General features: G+C 39.1%; 1 protein-coding gene across 4 annotated transcripts in view; it reads left to right on the forward strand.

The window, feature by feature from the left end:
- Positions 1-12,792, forward strand: part of TTC6 (tetratricopeptide repeat domain 6) — a 162,106-nt gene that overhangs the window by 83,560 nt on the left and 65,754 nt on the right. For all 4 annotated transcript variants that reach the window (XM_032789971.2, XM_032789965.2, XM_032789969.2 and 1 more), the window contains exons 10-14: positions 283-710; positions 2,497-2,989; positions 5,573-5,702; positions 11,027-11,202; positions 12,586-12,722. In XM_032789971.2, coding sequence (XP_032645862.1) covers positions 283-710; positions 2,497-2,989; positions 5,573-5,702; positions 11,027-11,202; positions 12,586-12,722 — 1,364 coding nt within the window. The remainder of the gene's footprint in view (positions 1-282; positions 711-2,496; positions 2,990-5,572; positions 5,703-11,026; positions 11,203-12,585; positions 12,723-12,792) is intronic.

Consider the following 12,792-nt stretch of genomic DNA (forward strand, 5'->3'; position numbering starts at 1 on the left):
AGATTAACATCTTCTGTCAGCTTCAAATAATGATGTATTACTGCATAGGCTTACATATTTTCAAAAACATGTTGACAAATGCAGATATAATGTAGTTGGGTTTTTTTTAGGTTAAATACTATTTTAGAAATGTTTGAATTTGAAATTCTATGAAATTATGTATCTTCTTTATTATTTTTAAATTAAATACTAAAATCCAATCTACTAAAATTCTGTAAATGTAATACATAAATCTTGTTTCAAATGAACATCAAATAAATTCAGCTTTCTTTTTTCTAACAGATAAGTTTTATTAAAAGACCAGTCTCTGCACCAGATATGTCTGCTTTCAAAGGCAAAACAGTGTTAAAGATTTCTGCTAATTTCAAAACCAGCATGAAAGAGTTGAAGGTTATGAAGGAAAAGATATCTGAGCCAGAGGTTGAGACAGAGATTGAGAAAAGCTCCCCTACTAAGGACCTATTGACTAAAAGCTGTGTTGAGCCTTTACCAACACTGGTAGACATACCAATAGAAAGAACGCCTATTTTCACCGGACAAGAAGATAGTGATGATGACATGGTTCTTGCTGAGAGAGCTCGAAAAGCTGGGATTAAGTACATTATTTTCCCCCCAAAAAAGAAAACAAAGAAATCAAAGAAAACGATAGACTGTGGAAAATTAGAAGCTATGGCTAAGGAATTGAAACAACCCTCGAAGATTCTTAAAAGGTTTTCTTTAATTAATGTATACTGCATTTGTAAACCATTTATTTAAATTTGTGGTCATATTTTTGATTTTTGTATTTAATCTTTTTGAAAGTGAAGTGTTACTCTGAAACATAGGAATTATGTTCAGTTCATTAAAAAGGGAATCCTATACTTTAATTAATTAACTTATTTATAGAACAACAATAGCCACTGAATACTGAAGTTTAAAAAGTAGTGTGGCCAAAAGCTTAGTCTAGTTGTTATAACAGCACAATTTAAACTGAGATTTCTTTCCTCTGAAAGAATAGAAAGAAATCCTGAGGTTACAGGAGATTGAAATCCTAGGCTGGATTACCCTCTTGTGTTCTGTGAGGTTGCACAGTTTACATCCAAGAAAAGGGATTCTCTTTTTGCTCTTCAGACTTCATGTATCACTCTAAATATATTCATTATCATTGCTTATTTTTATTCATTTTATGATATAGGATATAGAAGAGATATGACTTTAGGAAGTAGTCAAGCATTTAAAAGGCTATAGATGCAGTAAAAGAATGTTAATACTCTTACTTAACAGTTTTGTGTTAGTATATGAAATGGGCAAATTAATTCATAAGTCTGATGTATATATCTTTACTTTTGGATTAAGTTGTGTGTGTGTGGGCTTGGGAGATACTGAAAAAATATACACTATCTGCTTGTGCACACACTGTATATAAACTGGTGCTCAATACTGGCCTTTCAGTTCAGTTTCTTCTTCCAGCTAATTGTTTTTCTATGTAGCTATCTTTCATGGGCTGTTATGAGTTTGTGTTTCTTTTTTCCTCATGTTTAGCTCTTAGATTTTTCTTAACTAGCAAAACTGAGTACAATGTGATTTACTGTGATGGTAGGTTGAAGTGGTGGTTTGTTTTCAAGATAACCTTATAAACAGAGATGCTCTGTGCTTTTTGTTGAGACTGAAGTTTTCATAGCACTTTTGCTGAGAGTCAGGGCTTTCTACCGCTGTATGGTGTGCTGCGTGTCCTTCACCCTAGAGGTGGCTACATTTCAGTGGTTTTGTATACAATTAGATATTCTTTTAATTGGGATTTTTAAGATGAAAGAGTCTGGATAAATGTAAAATATTATCTCAACATTCCATTTTAGCACTCTGTATTTTGGTGACAGAGAATATTACAGCTACAGATAAAGGGTTCTATATTTCTTTGGTATTGAGTGGCTTGAAATAGGTCTTAAAACTGACACAATCAGCAGATTTTGATGTTGAATGTTGTCGAGACTGTCAGCTTGGAGGCTATGTACTGACTTTACAATGAAGTTATCACTCTGGGCTTGGTTTTGACACTGTTCTTGGCGATTATTAGCATGTTCCATGCATTACAATTTGGATGATGCATCTAGGTGTACATTCACTGGCCTCCTCAGAATCCCATTTGTGTGTCTCATCCATCTATTTAATCTAATCTTATGGATTATTATGCAGCTCTTGAATTTGGTCCTTTTCTCAGTTCTAGCTTTGTCCTTACATTGCTCTGTTGAGAACTTTCTGAGGAGATGTGTGTGTTTGGAAGGGAGCAGCAGGTACTGATTTATTTTGGTGTGTGAACATCATTTATCATACCTGTGCTCACTTGTGACTAATTTCTAATTATATTGTAATAAATGGCTCTTAGACCAAAAATATTATAGTTATTAATTAAACTAGTAAAGTAGTTAATTGAATATTTATTGATCACCAAATTCTCCGTATCATCAATATAGCTAAGAACCTGTAGTTAACATAATCATTTTTTCCTTCCTGATTCAGCTCTGTATCCCTTGGAAGACTGCATATAGAGAATAAATTCAGTATCAGAGTATCTCCGGCAGTCCAATGTTATCGAAGTCCCAGTCTCCCTTGTTTGTTAGATTTTGAGAAATTTGCAAAAAGTAAAGGTGGAATTCCAAAAGACCTTGATGTTCGTGAGTGGGTCAGGGGATTCTGGAATAGCTGGTTCGATGAGGCTTTCCCTCCTAGTAGGGCTTCTACTGAGGAAAAAGATGCTAAAGTACTAACAGACACGAAGAAGGTGGACTCTGCAGACCAAGGAAAACCTGATCTAAAAATAGATCTAATGGACTCAATGAATCCTGTTTTGGTAGAAGATATTGCTGATATTGAAGATTTGGAAACAGAAATCAATAGACTAACACTGTTGATTGAAAATGAAGGAAATTCCTCAGCGTTTCACTATTGTAGACGTGGAGCAATAAACAGGAAATTAGGCAAGTTAAAGTCAGCCATGGATGATTTGGAAAAAGTAAGTTTAATACAAAGTTTGTTTACTGCCAAGAACTAGGTGTTTTTGTTACCTTGTTGGGCATCTGAGTTCTCCCAGGGCTGGTAGAAGGCTGATATCCAGCTCTATTCCACCACCTTTTGCCTCTCTCCCAGAATGGGATGGTCCCAGGTACATATTCAGAGAATGGAGATGCAGGGCTAAGATACGCTGTGCTCTAGCACCATAATGTTTCTTTGGAGTCCTTAATAGCTTTCTTAAGCTAGAGAAGTTCCAAATTGGTCCCTGGCTGAGAAGAGAGAGTGTAGAAAGTTGACAGTAAGTTTTTTTTGTTCTTAGCTGTTCCAAGCACTACTCTGGGCACAGCTGATGGTCAAGCCTTTATTTTCTATAAAGTGAAGTATAGTTATTATGCATTATTAAAATAAATGTTCTTACAATAATTAATATTTATAAATTAACATTGGTATTTGGTATGTTTGTTTTTGAAGACTGTTAAGTCTATAAGTAATTTAGAGCGTACCCACCTCATAGAGAAGCTCTTCACCTCCACTCAAGAAACTACACAATCTAAACTAAGCATAACAAAAAGAGGATTAAAATAAATTATAAACAGCAAAAATAAAAAGATAAAATCTGAAGTACATTACTTGAAGGTAGAAAGTGTATTTAACATAAAAATCTTCGCTTACAGCCAATAGCACAGTTCTTCATATTTATACTTATCTTTTACTATATGTTTGTACAGCATCTAACATGCAGGGGCCCCAAACTGCTTGGGGTCCAAGCACTATTGAATATAAATGTTAAATCATGATAAGGTGATGATGATAATTCATCCCAGCCCCCTCGGTATAAATAAATTCTTTATACATGTTTTTTAATCATCTGTGCTGTCCTGCTCTCTCAAGATCTACAGTGTGAGAAAGTATCAGATGAAGTGGATATTCACCCACGAAAGCTCATGATCCAATACGTCTGTTAGTCTATAAGATGCCACAGGACACTCTGCGGCTTTTAATGTGAGAAAGGTTTACCCTCCAGTCTGTCTTTGTTGGGGGATCTTATTCTTTATTAATTCAAATTTATCTAAGCAGTGCTCCTTCAGTCTCCTTATCTATTTTAGGTATTTCTAAGTTGCCTATCACCAAGTCATTTCTTGATGAAATAGTCTTCAGATCAGTAATACACCTCTGTCCCGATACAACACTGTCCTCGGGAGCCAAAAAATCTTACTGCGTTATAGGTGAAACCGAGTTATATTGAACTTGCTTTGATCCACTGGAGTGCACAGTTCCACCCCCTCCCCCCGGAGCGCTGCTTTACCGCGTTATATCCGAATTCATGTTATATCAGGTTGCGTTATATCGGGGTAGAGGTGTAGTGTTTATTTTAGATAGGTTCAGTAATTACAAATTCCACATCCCCATTGCTCATCTTTCACATCACCTATTCTCAATATTCATAGATCCAAAGCATGTGAGTAAAAATCTCTTCACCTGGTTTTGATACTTCCAGCAAAAATTTGCCAGTTCAGGACCCAATTTACATATTGTCTCCAGATTCCAGTAAACGTTTATAAAACATTTAACTTTAAATTTGACTATTACTGTTTTATAATTAAGAAACTCGATCTTTTCCCACAGACTTTCCATGTAAAGTGATACATAAGTGCAAAGTGTGTATTTGTTTAATTTATTTTGATTTATACAATAATATAGGTATCTGTTACAAGCTTTCACTCTTTACAGTACATTACAATACACAATATCACCTATAATCTCTTAGATATCTTCTAGACTGTCTAAAATTACCTGCACAGGATATTCAGTTTATCCTTTTAATTCCCCATCTTTATCATCCTCCGAAGCCTTAGAAAACAGGTGAGCCTTGCCGTGTGTCTGGCAGGTTTACAAATCCAGACTCCAGCAGACCAGTGGCAGATTTGTGTACTCATGTAAATTTTCCCTATGCTTATGTTAGCTTATATTATGAGCACCATGAATAAAATGCATAAGAAATTATTTGCTTGGTGAGATCTCATGAATGTGGTAAGATCACAGTAAAATGCTTTCTTTTAAGGAATCAATAATGTTTTTCATAGCAATAGCAATAATACAGTTCACATTTGGCCAACACTGACATTTTCTTATAAACTTGGAAATGCCAATTAATTATCACCTTCAGACAGGTCAGCAATGTGCAAGATACCAATTTGTGTTTATCCTCTAGAATTCAAGTATGTTTTACTTGTTTAAAAAGTGATAAACTGTGATGATTTCTCTGGCTAATACATATTTCAGACTGAATATTTCTGAAATTCAGGACAATCCTGCATACACTTAAACACGTACTTAGTGTGAAACATGAGTGACTTCAATAGGGTTACTCGTGCTTAAAGGTAAATATGCACATAAGTGTTTGCAATATTGGGACTTGACATTTTACTTGCATAATATCTGTATTTCAAATGTATAGAATTGTATACTCTGCAGGGCAGAATCTTTGACATCCTCTGTATTCAGGGAGCTCCTAGCTCATTTAAGAAACTCCTATCACTATCTAAATAATAATCTACTATTTATTTCGCATTTTCTTTTGTAGGCCATAAGCTTAGAACCACTTCTACTTAATGCTTATTGGCACAGGCATTTAATTTACCTCTTTCAAGAAAAAAATCAAGCTGCCTTGGATGACCTGAATTTTATAATTAAATGGAACAAAAATAATGCGGGTAAGTATCTATTGAAATATGACTAATTTTTTAAAAACAGTTTTTTCTCACAAATGCTGTTTCTTCAGTTGTATTAGGCCCCAGTATTGCAAAGACTTATGGACATGCTTAACTTTATGCACCGAGTAGTCCCATTTACTTCAATAGGATTGCTTGTAGTTTGTAAAGTTTTGCATGAGTATAAGTCTTTGAAAGATTGGACCTAAATCAGTATTTCTAAAATAATAACTAAATGTTTTATTTCAATACATACACAATTGTCATGACATTATATCCCTTAATATTTCAGGGAAAGCTGGTAACGACCCTGCCTAAGGGTTTCTATTATAAAGTGTTCTTTCAACCTGTTTTTGTTGTTTGTGGAAGGAATGGAAAGGAAAGGAAAGGAGCTGCAGTGGATGCTACTCAAAGTGCTTGGGAGCGTCCAGAGCAGCCGCAGCAGCATGGGTGAGGTTGGGGGTGTGTGTGTTCTGCTCCCTGCCTTCCCTCTAGACCCAGGCACTACATGCAGCAGGAAATTCCTCAACTCCTTTGGTGGGGAACAAAGAAACACAGGCTTCCCCAACTAGTCATCTGAATCCAGCGTGTGGCCCCAACCACCCATCCACTGTCCTCCCAGGGCACAATATGGGGCAGGAGATTCCCCCCTTCTGGGGTGGGAAGTGGGAGAGAGATAAGCCAGACTCCACCTAGTGATTATCTGGATCAGCAAATGGACCCAGAGGTTCATTTCCTATTTTGGGGGCTCCACATGGGGCAGGAGCTCCCCAACTCCCATGAAGGGTGGGAGAGAGAGAGAGAAGGAGGTGGACCAGGCTCCCCAAAACCATCTCCTGGCCCCAGTAGCTGGCCCCAGTTGCCTGTTCCCTCCCACCAACTGCAATTGCAGCCTTCTTCTGCCACTAACTAATGTTACTCTTGTAGTGCAAATGGTAAAAGTCTGTGCTGTGGTACAGAAGGTACAGGGCTCAGAGTAAGTTAGAAGCATAGAATCGTAGGACCTCGAGAGGTCATCTAGTCCAGTCCCCTCACTCATGGCAGGACTACGTATTATCTAGACCACCTGATAGGTGTTTGTCTAACCTGCTCTTAAAAATCTCTAATGATGAAGATTCCACAATCTCCCTAGTCAATTTATTCCTGTGCTTAACCACCCTGACAGTTAGAAAGTTTTTACTAATGTCCAACCTAAACCTCCCTTGCTGGCAATTTAAGCCCATGCTTCTTGTCCTATCCTCAGAGGTTAGAAAGAAAATTTTTCTCCCTCCTTCTTGTAAACCAAGCTTTATTTGTACTTGAAAGCTGTTATCATGGTCTCCTCTCAGTCTTCTCTTTTCCAAGAATTAAACACACCATTTTTTCAGTATTCCCTCATAAGGTCATGTTTCTAGACTTTTTAATCATGTTGAGTTGCTCCGTTCTCTGGACTTTTCTCCAATTTGTCCACATCTTTCCTGACAGTGTGGCACCCAGAAACTGGAACACAGTACTCCAGTTGAGCCTAATCAGTGCAGGTAGAGCGGGAAGAATTTAACTTCTCGTGTCTTGCTATCAACACTCCTGCTAACACATCCCAGAATGATGTTCCTTTTTTGGCAGCAGTGGTTACAGTGCTGACTCGTTTTATCTTGTGGTTTCACTATGAACCCCAAAAGATCCTTTCTGCAGTAATCCTTCCTTTAGGGCAGTCAGTTTCCCATTTGTAGTGTGCCAACTTGATTGTTCCTTCCTAAAGTGAGTACTTTGGCATTGTCCCTTATTGATTTCATCTTGTTTTACTTCAGACCATTTCCCAGTTTGTTCAGCTGATTTTTGAATTGATAATCCCTATCATCCAATAGCAACCTCTGAAACCCTCCCCATCTGTATTGCTGCAAACTTTATAAATGTATTCTCTATGCCATTATCTAACATCATTGATGAAGAATTGAAGGAACGGGCTCAGACACCTGATCCCACAGGAATTATCGTTCCATGCGATGACTGTGGGCCCATCGGATAAACATACTCTCAGGCAATGGTTTTCCAAACCAGTTTGCCACACACCTGATATAGTAGCTCCATCTAGGTTGCATTTTCCTAGTGTTTATGAAAGTCATGCGAGACAGTCAAAAGACTCATTATCTTTCCACGACTCTACGTGGCTTAGCCGCCCACTAATCGCAAGGCTGTTACCCTTTCAAAGAACACTATCAGATTTTGGTTTTGACTGTGATTTATTCTTGACAAATCCATGTGAATGTTATTTATCATGCTTTGTGTTATCTTCTAGACGTTGCAAACTGATTGCTTTTGTGTCGCTACAGCGATGGCCAGAGGCAGCATAAGAGTGTTACGCAGGGGGCGTTATTCCCTGCCAAGGGAGGAAGTCTTGCTTTAGATTAACTAGAAACAACTGTGGCCAATTAGAGCACCTGACGTCCAGTAGAGCACCTGACTCCAGTTAGAGCACCTTGACTTCACTTGAGCACCTGACTCCGTTGAGCACCTGACTCCAATTAGAGCACCTGACTTCAGGTAGAGCACCTGACTCCAGTCATGGGATTAAACCCCCTGCTTCTAGTCAGACGGGGTGGTAGTTGAAGGAGAAAGGTGTGGATGAGCAGAGTGCAGATGCAGTAAGAGAAGAGTTTGTTCCAGAGGAAATAGAAGGTTTGGAGGGGTGCTGCGGTGTGGATTGGGAGCCCAACAGAAACCCTAGGTAAGGGAGCATCCGGCGTTGCGTATACGAAGGAGAGCCGAGAGCCCTTCACAAGCTGAGACGGGTATGAGAGGAAGTAACCCAGGGGAAAGAAACCGGCTAGTCAAGAGGTTCACCACAACCCCAGGGCCCCTGGGTTGGACTGGAGAGGCGGCAGCGCCCTCCCTCTCCACTCCCCTCCCTCAAGGGCACTTAGGGGAGTGATTAAGAACTGGTTCAGAGGCAAGCAATATCGCCCTGAACCTACCCCAGAGAAGAGAAAGCGCGAGACCCAGAGAACAGTACCGGGAATTTGCCACACTTTATTATTTGCACCATTATCTTTCTGGGTACAGAAGTTAAAATGCTCTTTAATTCCCCGATTGTCCTTATTTCCATTTTTATAGATTGGAAAAGGGCAAATATAGTGCCAGTCTTATGGAAGACAGGAGATTCCAGGACTTTTCAAAAATAATTGCTAATGGCTCAGATATCTCCTCAGTCAGCTCCTTGAGTATTCTAGGATGCATTTAATCAGGCCCAGACATCTAACTTGTCTTAAGTAATTTTTAACTTGTTCTTTCCCTGTTTTAGCCTCTGATCCTACCTCATTCTCACTGTCTTTCACTGTGTTAGAGGTCCACCAACCTTCTTGATTAAAACTGAAACAAAGAAGTCATTAAGCTTCTCTGCCATTTCCACATTTTCTGTTGTTTTTTCCCCCTCATTGAGTAACGGGCCTACCCTGTTCTTGGTCTTCCTCTTGCTTCTAATATATTTGTAGAATGTTTTCTTGTTACCCTTTATGTCTCTAGCTAGTTTGATTTCATTTTGTGCCTTGGCCTTTCTAATTTTGTCCCTACATACTTGTATTATTTGTTTATATTCATTCTTTGTAATTTGACCCAGATTCCACTTTTTATAGGACTCTTTTTTGAGTTTCAGATCATTGAAGATCTCCTGATGAAGCCAGGGTGGTCTCATACCATACATCCTGTCTTTCCTATGCAGTGGATAGTTTGTTTTTGTGCCCTTAATAATACCTCTTTGAAAAACTGCCAACTGTCTTCAACTGTTTTTCCCCTTAGGCTTGCTTTCCATGGGATCTTATCTACCAACTTCTCTGCGTTTGCTAAAGTCTGCCTTCTTGAAATCCATTCTCTTTATTTTGCTGTTCTCTCTCCTACCATTCCTTAAAATCATGAACTTTACCATTTCATGATCACTTTCACCCAAGCTGCCTTCCACTTTCAAAATCTCAACCAGTTCCTCCCTACTTGTCAAAATCAAATCTAGAAAAGCTTCTTCCCTAGTAGCTTTCTCCATCTTCTGAAATAAAAAATTGTCTCCAATACATTCCAAGAAGTTGTTGGATAATGTGTGCCCTACTGTGTTATTTTCCCAGCAGATGTCTGGGTAGTTGAAGTCCCCCATTACCACCAAGTGCTATGCTTTGGATGGTTTTGTTATTTGCTTAAAAAAAGCCTCATCTAACTCTTCTTCCTGCTTAGATTCTCTGTAGTAGACCCCTACCATGACAGCACCCTTGTTTTTTACCCCTTTTATATTTACCCAGATACTTTCAACTAGTCTGTCTCCTATTTCCATCTCAACCTCAGTCCAAGTGTACATTTTTAATATACAAGGCAACACCTTCTCCCTTTTTGCTCTGCCTGTCCTAGCATTTCGAGCTCTTCCTTCTTATTCCCCATACTTGTCACATTAGTTCACAGACATCTAAGATACTGATTTGATTTCCACTCCGAGTTCTGTCTTGTCTCTCCCTTATCCCTGCTATAACAGCCCATGCTCCCCCCCACATTCCTACCCTTCTCTCTGGTCTCCATGTTTTTAACTTACCTGTGGGGTTTGGTCACCTGCCCCCTTCAAACCTAGTTTAAAGCCTTCCTCATGAGATTAGCCAGTCTGTATCCAAATATGCTCTCCGCCTTCCTATATAGATGGACCCAATCTCAGCTTAGCAGGTCTTCTTTCTGGGACAGCATCCCATGGTCAAGGAACCTGAAGCCCTCCTAACAACACCATCCTTGCAGCCAGGCATTCACCTCCTGGGCCCCTACCTTTGACTGGAAGGATCAAAGAGAACACCCATGCTCCCAACTCCTTCACCCTTGCTCCCAGAGTCCTGTAGTCACTCATGATCTGCTGAGGGTCACACCTCACATTCTAAGGAGAGCTAAGGAAACATGCTGTGTTTGAAATAAATTGGTGTAGTAATTTTGAAGTTGCTGGAAATTTTTTGTGCATGCATAGGTTTTTTTATTTGATCTTTTTGCTCAATCTACAGATTAGAATGTTGTCAAGAAACATTCAAAATAGGCCTGTTAGGTTATTTTACTCAGACTAAAATGGCTTTGAATATTTGAATCACTTTGAAATGCTTTACGTTAATCTGAGTTTGTAAAGACGAGAAATCTTACACAAACTATCTGTCAGGAGGACTACGGAGTTAGAGGACTGAGCACAGAGCTGAAGTTCCAGTACTTTTGCAGTGTATCGCCCAGAGTGAAAAAGAATTGGTCATGCTTTACTTTCATGCTTGTATTATTTTTCTACAGATGGCAGGTGAATTGTCAGTATTTTGTGCTGCTAAATGTTGTATTTTATATTTTATTGGTTCTAGATGCATATCTGTCAAAGGCTGAAATTTACAGAAATCAGGGCAATAATGGGTTGGCAATCATAAATTGCTCTTTAGCAGTGAAATGCAACCCTACAGATGATGACATTTATTTCAGGAGAGCTGAGTTGTTGGAAGAGGAAGAGGAATTATTATTGGCAATGGACGATTATGCCAAAGTAGGTTTTTCTTTTTCTAGTGTAACATTATTATAGTAACATCACTGAATTACAGTAACTCCTCGCTTAACGTTGTAGTTATGTTCCTGAAAAATGTGACTTTAAGCGAAACGATGTTAAGCGAATCCAATTTCCCCATAAGAATTAATGTAAATGGGGAGGGAGGGGTTAGGTTCCAGGGAAATATTTTTGACCAGACAAAAGTCTATATTATATACACACACCGCATAAATTTTAAACAAACCATTTAATACTGGTACCCAGTGATGATGATTGTGAAGCTTGGTTGAGGTGGTGAAGTCAGAGCAGGGGATATTTCCCAGGGAGTGCCTTACTGCTAAATGATGAACTAGCAATTGGCTGAGCCCTCAAGGGTAAACCAATTTAATGTAGCCTCACACTCTACAAGGCAGCACGAATGGAGGGAGGGAAGACAGCATGGCAGACAGAGACAGAGACATACACCATGTGAGAGAGAGATGCGCATTGCCCCTTTAAGTACGCTGATCCCACTCTAAGTACACTGCCTTTTTAAGTAGATCAGGAAATTGAGACAGCAGCTGCTACCTCCACCCTGAGCCCTGTCATGTTCAGCCCCCCATGGAGATGGGCTCAGTGGGGTGCAGGAGCAGGGGGAAGGGAGAAACCCTGACATTAGTCCCCCTTCTCCCCGCTCCCTGCACAGCAAGCAGGAGGCTCCCGGAGGGCAGGAGCTGCACATGGCAGTGAGGGGAAGGACGGCTGAACTGCCCGGCAATTGATAGCCTGCTGGGCTGCTGCCACACAGGGAACGTAGGGGAGCGGGGAGCTGATGGGGGGCTGCCAGTCCACTGCCCCACCGGCTAGCTCCAACCGGCTGCTCTTCCTGCAAGTTTTGGACAAAGCAGGCAGCTGCCAAACAACGTTATAAGGGAGCATTGCACAACATTGAATGAGTATGTGCTCTAATTGATCAGCAACGTAACAACGAAACAACGTTAACCAGGATGACTTTAAGTGAGGAGTTAGTGTACAAATATTTGGATTTATCTGGCACATAGCTTTCAGAAACTTATATCCTTTTAATCAAACAAATCTTCTGTGTGATGGAGTTAGTACATATTTTCTGTAATTTATCCTGGACAGTGCTTCATAGCTAAATTAAGAGTCAGTTTATAAGCTTGCCGAGTTGGTTATGTGTTCCAGTTTTACAAGTGCAGGGAAAAGATTGGCAAAGGAAATTAAAGGACAAGGGAAATATTTAAAACAATGGAAGATAGTTTATACTTTTTTAAAAAATAGTATATATTCTTTGGTACCTTTTCATTTCAGGTTTTTAATTTGTAGGGAAATAAGGATAACTATTATGCAAATATTATGTTCTTCTTAAATTTTTCAATGTAGTGTTTTCAATATAATCCAAAAAGAACAGATGCACTTATGAAACATGGAATACATTTCTTTGAGAAATCAATTTGGACTATAGCTCTTCAGGATTTTACAGCTGTGATTAAGGAAGATCCCAGCAATGTTCAAGCAAGGTAAAATATATAGTCTGCAATTATTATTCGATTATTAAAATAGCATTAAAAATAATATGGTAGCATCTCA

The sequence above is a fragment of the Chelonoidis abingdonii genome, chromosome 4 (genome assembly GCF_003597395.2).
Source record: "Chelonoidis abingdonii isolate Lonesome George chromosome 4, CheloAbing_2.0, whole genome shotgun sequence".
In the NCBI taxonomy this organism is placed as follows: Eukaryota; Metazoa; Chordata; order Testudines; family Testudinidae; genus Chelonoidis; species Chelonoidis abingdonii.